General features: G+C 50.9%; 1 protein-coding gene across 6 annotated transcripts in view; it reads right to left on the bottom strand.

Moving 5' to 3' along the window:
• The window catches only part of Ksr1 (kinase suppressor of ras 1), a 130,327-nt gene extending 118,307 nt beyond the window's left edge, over positions 1-12,020 (bottom strand). For all 6 annotated transcript variants that reach the window (XM_041664130.1, XM_041664127.1, XM_041664133.1 and 3 more), the window contains exon 1: positions 11,601-12,020. In XM_041664130.1, the coding sequence (XP_041520064.1) occupies positions 11,601-11,831 (231 nt within the window). In that variant the 5' untranslated portion in view covers positions 11,832-12,020. The remainder of the gene's footprint in view (positions 1-11,600) is intronic.
• Between the last annotated feature and the right edge of the window lie 1,084 nt (positions 12,021-13,104).

Below are 13,104 nucleotides of genomic sequence, written 5' to 3'. Positions count from 1 at the left end.
TTTCTTCTTAAATACTCGGTTCTGTTTCATGAACCCTCTGCATCTGGGTAAGTTCTCACAAATGTCCAAAATAGTATCTGTGTTCCCCTTATCTACCAGGAAAAAAACAAAAAATAAAACTACACAGAGAGTTAAACAACTTGCCTGGGATCAGAACTAGCAAGGAGTCAGAAAATGACTGTGTCTCACTGGCCCTTGTGTCCTTGGAATGGCCAGGGCACCAGGTCCCCCGGAGCTGCAGTCTCAAGCAGTTGGGAGCCACTAGACACGGGCGCGCTGGGCACTGAACTTGTGTCCCTTGTCAGAACATCTGAAGATGCCTCTTAGCCACGGAGCCCATCTCTGCACCCCTTGTTTGTTTGTTTGACACAAGACATCGGCGCTGTAACTCAGGCTGCCCCCCCTCCCCCCCGAGCTCAGTAGTCCTCTTCTCTCAGCCCCCTGAGTTCTGGGACTGGCCTCCACAGACACTTATACTCACTTGCACACACCACACACAGACACAGATACATAATTAAAATCAAAATTCAAATAAGAAACAAGCAATAAGGCCAGGATGACAAGATAGCTCAGCAGGTATAGTTTGAGGACCTGAGATCAATGCCTGGTAAAGGGTAAAACTGACTTGCTCACTCGTACATGTACACACACACACATACTATAATAAATGTTTTTTTTTAATTAAACTGCATTGCACAGGCCTATAATTCTTGCACTTGGGAGGTGGAAGAAGGAAAAATCAAAAGTTCAAGGTCATCCTCAGCTACAAAGTGCGTTTAAAGCTAACCTGAGTCACTGTCTCAAAAAAGAAAGACAGACAGACAGAAAGGAAGGAAGAAAGCAAGCCAGGTATTGATGGCACATGCCTTTAATCCCAGCATTAGTTTGTGGCCAGCCATCATCTACAGAACAAGTTCCAGGACAGCCAGGAACTTGTGTTCTGTGTGTAAGAGAAATCTTGTCTTCAAAAACCAAAACCAAACAAAAAAGGATCATCCAGGTTGCACATCCTTGGCTCTGCAACACCTTACGCTATAGTACTGCAGCTCCTTGCACCTCAGTTCCTTTTCTGCAAAGAGGGTGATGGGTGGACTGCCACACGCACTGGTGTGAGGAGTTCACGCCAGAAAGTGCTCCTAGCAAGGAGGCCAGGGCGGTGGTCAGGCAGTAGAGGGTCAGCCACGGTGACACATCCGTGTTGCAGCAGGTAGAAAACGTGTGGCCATTTAACTTGGCCATCTGGGGAAGATGGAGCAGATGCCACCCTTGCCGTCACTCTGAAACCTCAGGCAACAGAGAGGGAGCAAAGGCTGGAGAGCCCTCACAGCTGCCCCAGCCAGCTTCTTAAGGCCTAGGGGACAGAAAGAGCTCCGCCTCTCACAAAAAAGCCACCACCAGCAACAGGAAGCTGCTTCCTTTCCTCTCCTTCCGAGCCAGCATTTCCTGTTTTGTTTTAGCCTAGCCCTTCCCCTCCCCTCCAGCCCCGGGCTCAAAGGCAGCCACAGCCAGAGGTAGTCTCCCTCTTTGTTTTCTGTCCTACCAGGAATGAGGGAGGGGGGAGGGGGATGCCCAGGCAGGCAGACCTCTCTGGGCACCAGTGGTGGCAGGATTAAGTGCCCAGGAGACCACCAAATCTAAAGCACCTTTCTCAACAAAAGGCCCAGTCCACTGGGGCTTGGGCTCCCGACCACCACCAAACCCTGCCTTGCATCTCAAATGGGCCCTACAGTTTATAAAACACCTGGAATAAAACCAACACTGGCTCAACCTGGGCCCACAGTTTCTAGTCTCTTCCCTTGCCCAAGGCGAAGGTGTTCTCTCAGCTGTGTTTGGTAGGGAAAAAAGAACCCTGGAGGAGTCCACGGGAAACCTTGCAGAACTTCTCAGGACCTTTAAAACAAATCCCTAGCCTCTGAAATTGTGGGCAGAGGGGGAACACACTAACATAATACATTCTCCACGATATGGGAAAGGCTAAAGCATCCCAGGCTAAGGACCCCAGGATTAGTGGGACACTAGTCTAAGACCCTGCCCAGATGACTTTTTTAAAATGGCCTGTAACTGGGGCTGGAGAATGGCTCAGCGGTTAAGAGCGCTGCAGGCCTCTGGTTTAGTTCCCAGCACCCACATATAAGCTCAACCACCTGCAACTCCAGTTCCAGAGAATCTTATGCTGTCTTCTGGCTTCTGCAGACACCAGGCATTCACATAGCACACACGCATACATGTAAGCAAAACATTCATGCACTGTGGTGGTTTGAGTAAGAATGCACCCCCAGAGGTTTATATTATTTGACTGCTTAGTCACTACAAAGGAAGATCCCTCTTTGAGAAGGATTAGGAGGTGTGGCCTGTTGGAGGAAGTCTGTCATTAGGGGTGGGTTTTGAGGTTTCAAAAATCCACACACCACACACACACACACACACACACACACACACACACACACCCTGTCCCTCTCTCTGCCTGCCTGTGGACCAGAATGTAGCTCTTGGCTACTTTCCCAGCACCATGCCTGCCACACCTCCCCCATGGCGATAATGGACTAACCCCCTAAAACTGTAAGCAAGCCTCCAATTAGACGATTTCTCTTCTAAGAGCTGCCTCGGTCATAGAGTCTCTTCACAGCAATAGAACAGTGACTAAGTTCACATAAAATAATAATCCTTAAAAAATCAAAATGATCTAACTTTTTTCTTTTTAACAAAATTCTGTGTGTACTGGGCATGGTGGTATAGGCCTGAAATCCCAGCACAGAGGGCACCAAGGTACCAGGAGAATGGCGGCAACTTAGAGAACCGCCTCGTCTAGTTCCAGGCAGTGAGGGCTAAACAGGAGACTTTTAGATAGAGAGTGTCTTTTTTGAAATGGGAGAAAAATAAAACTCAAATTAATCAGCTACATTGATTTCAAAGCCTTCAGATACGGTAGGAGACCTCACCACCCCATTGGCAGCTAGCCGTGCATCTGCAGAAAGCAAAATCCTCCTGATCAATATCCTGCCAATATAAGCCCACAGTTGGTGCTGTGGGGAAATTTATTTCTTCTAATCAGAGCTGGCTGATTCCTGTACTGCATATTTTTATTCCCCATTTTTTCCCCTTAAAATTGTGAATTCAAGTGTTAGCTCATTCTTGTTATTATTCCCAGGGCAGAAAAATGAAGGGCGGGGGGAGGGGGTACAGTACAAAAGTAAAATGCCTTTGGCGTGGCAATATGACCCGTTAAAGTGCTCTGCTGCCCACCAACACCGGAACAGAGAAAATGCAGACATGTTCAAATGCAAAGGTTTGACGGGTGGCGGTGGCGGTGGCGGTACTTCATTCAGATTGAGACTTCTTTTCAATGTGTAAGAATCCGTAACAGTTTTCTCATTTCAGCAGCTGGCCCCAGAGTAAACCTCTGCATTTCCACCTGGATTTTAAAATAGAAGAAGCCAAAGAGGATGTCGAAGACAGCTATCCATGGAGCACCAATGGCAGGCTTGTATAGGCCACGCATTGATAGGGAGGGCTTTGCTTTCCATAGATGTGAGGTAAGCTGCCTATGGGGCTGTGGGGTCCTCTACCACATCTGGAAACAACTAGAAAAAACACAAAACAAAATTGTATCTCTCTCTTTCCTTCCTTTTTTAAGCTCCAGGGCAGTTTTATGAGAATGTGAAAGGAAAAACAAGGCAGGCTATAAATCATGGGAGCAGCTGGGAGGAGGGAGATGGAGAAGATGAAGAGAGAAAACCAGGCTTTCAAGAGAATGGTCAGGTTCAGCAATGGAGGTTGGTGAGCTTGGAGGAACCGGAGCGGGTGCTTCAGGGAGCAAGTGAGAAGCCGAGTGTGCAGGAAGCAAGCAGGCTTTTGGCCAGTATTCAGAAAAAGATAAAGAAAAGGAAAAGTTATGCTTCTCTGAGTAACTGAAATGCGAGCAGACCACGTGACAGAGGCCTCACCAAACAGCCCGTGGCTGGCCTTGAACTTGAGATGCTCCCCGTTGTCCCAACACCTCAGTGAAAGCTGACACTGAAAACAAGAGTGTCAACAGGCCTGTGTCACCCTAATTATCTTGACAGCAAAACCAGCGATGGAGAGGGTAAAAACGCAACATCTGTAGGAAGGTTTCAAAGCCCAGGCTCCACGGGAGGGAAGCTTTGCAGGACAGCTGTCAGTGAGCAAGCCTTGAAAGAACAGAGTCAGGGCCAAAAATTGCAGCCAACCCTCAGAGTCCCTCAGCCTGTATGGAGCAGAGAGGGCCCAGCCATGCTTCAGCCAAGTTCAAGGCACTGTCTTGTACCACACAAGGGAGAGACTCTCAGCTTAGAGCTCCTCTGTTAACCACTGCTAACTCTCCCTAACAGGAACTCCGCTTAGCAAAGGTGCTTGCCGCCAGGTCTGACCTGAGCTCCAATTCCTACAAGCTGTCTAACCTTCACTTGGGCACTGTGGCGCACACACCCACATCCACATACATAAAGAAATGTAATTTTAAAATCAAGATGTTAAATTTTTTAAATGGGCAGGCACCAGACAGCCAGAGATATGGCTCAGTGGTTACAAGAACTGGCAGCTCTTCCAGACGACCTGAGTTTGACCCCCAGCATCTATATGGTGGCTCACACATCTGTTAACTCCAGTTTGAGGGGATCTGACACTTTCTTCTGGTTACAGAAAGCACAAGGCATATATATGGTATACATATATACATGCAGGCAAAGCACTAAATAATTTTTAGTTTAAATGGACATATGCTAAATATAGTCATACATTTTAATTCAGCAAAATCTTGCTTGCATGAAGATATGTCAGCATGCCAAAAATAAAAAAAAAGTAAAAGTAAGCATTGAAAGTTGGGACGTGCTGGCAGTGATGGTATAAACATTTGACCCCAGCACTCGGAGGCAAAGCAGGCGGGATCTCTGTGAGTTCAAGGCCAACCAGGTCTACAGAGCGAGTTCCAGGACAGCCAGAACTGTTACACAAAGAAACCAGTCTCAAAAAGCTAAAAGAAAGCTGGGCGGTGGTGGCGCACACCTTTAATCCCAGCACTCAGGAGGCAGAGGCAGGCAGTTCTCTGTGAGTTCAAGGCCAGCCTGGTCTACAAGAGCTAGTTCCAGGACAGCCAGAACTGTTACACAAAGAAACCAGTCTCAAAAAGCTAAAAGAAAAAAGAAAGGAAGGGAAGGAAAAGACAAGACAGGAAAATTGGTATCTGGTTAAAGGAAAGTGTGGCATGGGTGCACGACTGGCCACTGATGGCGACAAAGACACAGGGCACACACTGCAAGCTCCTCAAGCACACGTGTGTACCTTTCCATGAAAATGTGCAGTAGAAAGCTAGGAGGAGTCGGGGGTGGGGAGGACGGTCCCAGGGCTTGGCTCTGACAGGTGCCATAATAGGTGATTTTTTTATTATCTAGGGTGTTTCCCTTTTGCAGAGGGAACATGTATTAATGTGTATCTTAAGCACTGCAATTAAGAGTAGCAAATTAGAGATATATTCCTTGTCTCAAGAATTGCTCAGAAAGAATAAAGCATACAGAGTGGGCTGGGCATGGTGGTGCACACTTCAGTGCCAGCACTCGGGAGACAGGGGCAGCAGGGACTCTAGGTTCGAGGCCAGCCTGGTTACAGAGCTAGTTCTAGGACAGCCAGAGCAGCATAGAGCAGCCCTGTCTCAGAAAAAAAAAGAAAAAAACCAACCCTCTGAGTAAGTTGAACTCAGAGCGGCTTCTCCTTTCTCAGAATGAAACCAGCAGGCTGGGTGCCTTACCTCCTGCTTTGAGGATGTGTTGAGCTGAACAGGAGGGAAGCTACCCGACATTCAAACGCAAAGGCTGCACAGGGCGGCCACTCATCAACCCACTGAGCTGGAATTGAGCCAGTCCTGGGTTTGTCTTTCATGACTGACCAAAATCCCTTTCCCAAGCCTCCCAACATCGGTGTGTAGAGACGGCTGCAACATGAGTTCTCAAGACCAGGGTGTGGTGGCACATGCCTGACATTTCGGCCCTGGGGATGCTGAGGCAGATGGATCACGGCAAGTTTAATGCCAGTCAACACAGACTCAACCATCTCTGGCTCAGGCTCTCTGGCTCTTCTAGCTCCAGTGGCCTCATCTTCAAACTGGGAACGAAATCTCACAGGTCGCAGTAAATAAGTGGTCAGTGGTAGAAAGCACATGCTAAGGAGGGCTTCACATGGAGCACGTTCAAGAATGTTCCTCATGTATGTGGTCCCTCTCTTTGCAGAAGTCACTCCCATGAACACTGGATATCCGCAGCTAGGAGGGGTTCCATCCCTACCCCAGGCAGCAACCCTAGCTCCAGGTCCTGGGTGCATCCCAGGCAGCAACCCCAGCCTCCAGGTCCTGGGTGCATCCCAGGCAGCAACCCCAGCCTCCAAGTCCCGGGTGCACTCCAGCCCTCCGCCCCAGCCTCTAGGTCCTCAGTGCACCCCAGCCCTCCACCCCAGCCTCCGGGTCCTATGTGCACCCCAGCTCTCCGCCCCAGCCTCCAAGTCCCGGGTGCACCCCAGCCCTCTGCCCCAGCCTCCAGGTCCTGGGTGCACCCCAGGCAGCAACTCCAGCCTCCAAGTCCGGGGTACACCCCAAGCCCTCCTTGGCTCACAGCCTTCACAAACAGCAGGTCCTCCTTACGCCTCCTCTGAAGGACATCTGGGAAGTAGATCTGTCCAGAGTAAAAGTTGCCAAGTGAAAGCAAACACCCTCTGAACTAAATGTAAAAATGCCTGCCCTGCAAGGACATTTTTTAAAAAAATAAAATAAAATAACCAAAACGATAGCTTAGGGGGCTGGCAAGATGGCTCAGGGGAGTAAAAAAAAGGGCTTTCAGCCAAGCATGATGACCTGAGTTTGATTCCCTGAGCCCACATGGCAGAAGAGAACCGACTCCACAGAGCTGTGCTCTGACCTCCACAAGCATGCTGTACCTAAATAAAGGCAGAAAAATTTGAAGGCTCAGCTCAAGGACCCAAGATGTGTGTGTTACCTTCCCACACATCTGCAGACGCCGTCAGTGTCACCTTTGTGCATGGTCCCTCTCTGGACCACAGCCAGCAGGCAGGCAGGGAAGCATCTGGTATGGAATGCTGCTTCCCAGGATTGTGAGCCAAACCAGGTGTCAAGAAACAGCCCTGCAGCTAGGAGGCGGTCCGTGTCTATCCCAGGCAGCAACCCCAGCCTCAGGTCCTGGGTGCGGATGCGTGCGATAAGGTCTCCCTCCAGCATCCCCACCCTCCTTGGCTCCTGGCTTTCACACACAGCACGTCCTCCTTAGGCCACTTCTGAGGGACAGTTGAGAAGTAGGTCTGCCCAGGTTCAAAATCACCAACAAGAAAGTGGACACCAAAAGAGACAGGCCCTTCTCAGCTCCATGTCCTATTGGTGATAACTGGAGTCTCTCAGGTGAAAGGTTAAAACTGAGGCAGCAAAATGACACTTTCCAGACACTGCATGGGTGAGGAAAAGAGAACCAGGTTCTACTCGCATCCTTCTGGGGACGTCTGACTTGGGAGCTGTCACCAAGACTGGCAATGTTTCCTACGAAACCAGTAAGTCAGACTGACGGATTCCACAGAACTCCTAACTCAGGGCCCACTCAGAAGAGCTCTCTGCCAGTCATGGTAGTGGAGGCCCTGCTCTCCACCTGCCTGGTTCCCCTTCAGATGGAACAGACACCTCACATCCAAAGACCCCACCTACTGGAGTCCAGGTAGCCACCAGCTAGGACTGCTACAAGCACATGGGTAGTGACAGAAAGCTGGGTCATCGAACACATCCCTCCACTGTTGGTCGTTCCACTGGACACTTCCAGGGACCACGAGGAAGCCAGGCCCTAACACAGAATCCTCTGAACTCTGCCCGGCCCAGTGGATGAGGGTCAATCCTCTCTGCCTTCCCAGGCACAGCAAAGCCTCCAGGGTACCTCTACTCCGGGGCAACTGCTCAGGGAAGTGCCCAAAAGCAGACTGTACCCATGACTGTTTCTGTTAGCCTCTCCCCATAAGGACTCATGAGGAAAGCCCTTTAGAGACCCGAGCCAAGACGGAGCTTGTTTGTGGGAGGTGCTAGCATGCTGGCAAAAAAGAACAGACTACGGAGTACCAACGAAGTGAACGAGCATGAGCCGGCATGGGCATCTGCATGGCACACCACTGTCTCTCCAGGCACCGACAGGGCCCACAGGGAACCCACAGACGGGAGCAGCAAGCCCAGCTAGCTGTAGAGCGGGCCAGGTGTCCCTCCATGGGCACAGCTGGAGAGTGGTGACATCGTCCCTTGCTGCATACAGGAGTCAGACCTCTAGGGGGCCTTCCAGAGACACCGAGTTCCGTTGCATCTCCTGCCCTTTCCCTTTATACAGGGGAAATGTGTGTGATGAAGTTGGTGGGCCTCCCGTAAATCCTGAGAGGTTGAGAGGAAGACAGCCAGCGCAGCCCTGGGCAAGTGGGGAGTGAACATTAAACCCTGGCTCCTTTCTCCCCCTTTCAAGTGTAGGATTGGAGATTTAAACACAAGGCCTACGTATACAAGGCAGTGTTCTCCCATGGAGCTACATTCCTCACCCCTTTAATCAATCCCCTTTCAACCCCAGCTCAACTGCTCCACAAAGCAAAGCTATCAGCGGATAGCTTATCATCGTGACCTAGGATCTGCACAAGCAGCCTGCCCCTGGTCAGGGTCCCACAGGGGACATCCCACGAGCTGCCACTCTCATTAAAAGTTTAGCTAAGGAGGGGCCAAAGTGGGCTGGGCCTCTTTAGATTCTGTCAGGAGTCTGATATAGTTGGATAAGCCAAGCTCTCCAGTCAGACACCTGTGATCCTAGCACTCAGGAGACAGAGACAAGAGAACAGCCATGAGTTCAAGATCAGCCTAATCTCTATGCTGAGTTCAGCCAGGGTTACAGAAGACCTAGCTCAAGGTCTCACACACACACACACACACACACACACACACACACACACACATCAGAAACCTGGGACTGGACAGTGGCTCAGCAAGAAGTTCAAAGAATTTACTGCTCTCGCAGAGGATCTAAGTTCATTTCTCAGCACCCACATGGTACGTAGGTTAGTCTCCAGTTCCAGGACATCTGATGCCCCCTTCTGGCCTCCTCAGGCTCCTGCACACATGTACTGCACACAATACATTTTTTTTAAAAAGTCAGAAATTCATGAGGACTGAGAATGGCCCAGGTTAACTGCCTTTCTGCACACTGCTGGGGTAAGCTGCCCTGGCCCAGCCTTCTAGGATGGCCTCCTGCCCTGTGTCACCACCTGCAGGAAATCGGGTCTATGTGCTTCTTCTTCTAAAGGCACCCCGTGCAGGAATGTCACCAGAACCCAACCAGGGAAAGTTTATAGGCAGGCGACACCGACTCCATCAAACACTACAGGTGAAAGTACTCCTTCCCCACTTTACAGATGGAAAGTCAGAGTAGACGTTAACAGACTTGCCCAGGGTCATCTAGACAGAAAGAGGATCAGTCACAAAGCTGTGTGGGCCTTCTGTTCCTACCTAGCATTCCTGCAGTGTTCACCATAATAAAGACATCTCCTACACAATCTGTCCAGTACATCTGGTTTTTGGTGCAGGTCTTAAAACAGGGATATCTACATAGAATAGCATACACAAATGTTTAATTCAGCCCAACAGAGCGTGTGCGTGCATGCATATGCATGAGTGTGCGCGCGCGCATGCAAGCAGATGTGGAAGGTGAGGCCCCAGAGATGAAGTGATTCACCCAAACTAGCTGGTAACAGTCCTGGGGAACCAGCCTCAAGGTCAAAATTCCCATTTGAAATGTCTCGCAGTCCTGTCTTTCCAGGGACCAGAAGGATCCTTTCAAATACACTGTAAAGAACAGGACATACTACATACTACAAATGACCCCTGGGCCTTTGAATGCCACCGGGGATGACCTCACAATGCACCCAGTAGGGAGACAGCTGCCTAACCAGCTCAGAGACCTGAACATCTGGAGACTCTGGAGTATCCTAATGCCACAGCTTCGTCAAACTGTTCAACGTTAGAAGACAAAGAATTTGCAGAGAATAGAGAGTAAGCCATTCGACATACACCCCGGGATCCAGGAGCACCTCAAAGGGACAGGGGGAGGACTAACGGAGGCCAACAAGAGAGCATTCTGTCCGCCCAACAACACAGCAGCTCGAGACACACACTGCTGGACGACAACCCCGGAACTAAGACACACAGGCCTCCTATTGTATCAGCTTAAAACCGAACTTTGCAAGGCACACACTCAGCTGTGTTCAAGAAATCCACATGCTGAAAAGCTGGGTGTAGAGCTTTGTTGGTTGCTTTTTAAGCAAAGCCCTGTTCGGTTCTGCTATAGCAACTATAACAATAATAATAATAACAGTAATAATAATAGCCAGCACGTCTTGGAGTCTCCCAATGTCCCTGGCTTTGTGGCTTTTCTGAAAATACAGCTAAGGAAGAGTCACCCTGGCATTTTGTATCAAACAAGGATTCAGGCTCGTGGTGTGAGAGGAGGGAGTACTGGTCTTATAATAAGTACAGCAATGACCGGCTGGCTCTATGACAGCTGGCAGATGCAATTAGTAATAGTGTGTGTGTGTGTGTGTGTGTGTGTGTGTGTGTGTAAAATCACATATCTAATAAAACAGACATCCTTGCCAGGTGAGGAAAAGCCTGTCTTTAGGACAGAGCTATTAACTGACCCTCTGTACTTTCAAAGGTCTTCCAGTCCTTGGAAGCAAGTTAGGAAGGCACTAGTTTTATCTTCAATGTTTAAGGGATGGGGGAGCTCCCCCTTCTGAAATCCCAACCATCTTGCCGGCTGGTTCTTCCAAATCCTTTTAATGCTGCACTTCCCAGCTATAATTTGAGAGAAGACAGCTCACACATCTTATTTTTCATTGCACTCCAGGTCATCTCTGTCAGCAACCCCCCTTAAGTACTGTGTTCTTACCAAAGGTTCCCTTCCTTGGTATAATCCTTCCTAGGCAAAAGCCCAATAATTGGGGATGGAGTGGGAAAATCAATGGCTAATTTAATTTTAAACAGTTAAGCGGTGTGACAGCGTGAAAGAAAAGCATCCCAACGCCTGAACTGCAAAAATGCTGCTTCAGCAAACACTTTTTGAAAAGCGGCAGACAAGTCCTGGTGGAAAGGGAAGGAAAGGGCAACAGGATAAGGAAAGTCAGCGCCACCGGCCGACGCTCACACTTCAGGGGACGTCCCCTCATCACCCCAGCCCACGCTACCGGGCTTAAGCACTCCGAGAAAAGTCCAGCGCGTGATTCAGTGGGACAATGATTACTATGGGCACTGGAAATATGGGGTGAGGACGCCCGCGAGCATCCTACCCGACACGCTGGTCCTCCAGCCCCTCAATCCAACCCCCCACTCACGCCTCCTCCCCCAAATCCTTCCAAGGTGAGCGCTGGTCGTAGGTCCTCACGCCACCGCATCAACGAGCCCCGGAAAGGGAGGAAGACTCTAGCCAGCAGACCCAGCTGCAGGATGCAACTCGGGAAGGAAAGCAGCGGGGCGGCTCCCGGGCCATAGCCGGGTCGGGACTACGGGCGCTTCGACCCCTTACCTCCAGGGTCCGGATCTCCTGCTGCGTGAGGTCGTTGGACACGGAACACTTGGTGCGCAGCCCGCGCAGACTGCCGATGGAGATATCGATGAGCTTCTGCAGCTGGCCGCACTGCTGCAGCGCCCGGCTGGCCGCGGCCCCTGCACCCCCGTCTGCGGCCGCCGCGGCGCCCCCGCCGCCGCCCTCCTTCTTCTCACCCATCGCCGCCGCGCGCAAAGCCGCTCTATCCATACCTCGGCATCGGGGCCGCCGGGGGCCGAGGCAAGGAGCCCGGGGGGCACGGGCGCCTCGGCGGAGAAGCCTCAAGCCGGGAAGGCTGCACTAGGAGCGCCCCTCGGCGCGGCCAGAGCCTGAAGTCCCGAGTGCCAGCCGCCCAGCCAGCTCCTCCCGCCTCCCAGACGCGGCGGCAAAGCGAAAGCCTTCGCGACCCGACGGCTGCGGCTGCTGGAGCCTTTAAGCGGCCGCGGGGGCCGGATCGTAGCCGCGGGGCACGCTGGGACTTGTAGTCCACACCGCGCCATCTGTCTCTTGGCCCGTGCCCTCGGGGCCCCGCCCGCACTCTGGCCCCGCCTGACGCCTAGGAGGGGCTGTTCTGCGCCTGCTCCAATTCGTGTGCCTCGTGGTCTTGGAAGCCTGGTTCCCCATCTTTTCAGTTCCTTCACCCACATCTCCCACTACTACCCTGTTCTCACACACGCAAACGCACACACATTAGTAGCCTCCCACGACCCACGAATGGGGTGGGGCAGGAGCTTACCTAGATGAGTCCTGTAATTTGGGATATTGAGGGTCCTGAATTTTTGCATGAGCTTAGAGGCCTCCACGTATGGGAATGTGCCGAGGATGTAGCTCAGTGGCAGAACATTTGCCTGGCAAACATAAGACGTTAGGTTTGATTCCCCAGCACTATCGAAGGAAAAGAAAAAGACCCCCTTCACTCTCATCTAGTTCTCACAACACTTGACCCCAAGTTGGCTTGGTGTTCGCTTAGACCTTGACCCTGAAGATCTGTACCAAAGTTAATGGACAGGCAAAGAGAAAGGACTTTCTTCTGTGTTCTATTGACTCAACAAAATAAGTTTAGCGTGCCATACCCTGCAGATGACATATGGGCGGCGGTAGTTTGGAGCAGAGAGAACTTGAGTTCAAATTTGAGTCCCACCACTCCACTGCCTGTTAGGTGAACCTGAACAAATGGCCTTCCTCCGGGTTTCCCCTTCACATCAGATCAGGTCATGGCCACCTAAGCTTCCAAAAGAGGAGGTGTTCGCACAGCACCCAGATTAATTACTTGCACGTATGGTCATGTATAAATGTTAGCTCCATTCTAAACTCAGACGTCCTGAATGAGACCCAAGCAGTCAGTGGCCACAGCAGCAGAATTTCCCAGCACTTCCTAGCCCAGCATTTAAGCCTCACCACACCTATTCACTCTCCTATCAATCTGTCTCATCTATCAATTAAAAAAAGGGGGGGGGAGGAATGAAGCCAAGTGTGGTGACAC

The sequence above is a fragment of the Microtus oregoni genome, unplaced genomic scaffold, assembly GCF_018167655.1.
Source record: "Microtus oregoni isolate MIOR12 unplaced genomic scaffold, Mior012 000015F_ref0000493, whole genome shotgun sequence".
In the NCBI taxonomy this organism is placed as follows: Eukaryota; Metazoa; Chordata; class Mammalia; order Rodentia; family Cricetidae; genus Microtus; species Microtus oregoni.
This window is presented reverse-complemented; position numbering and strand designations above follow the sequence as displayed.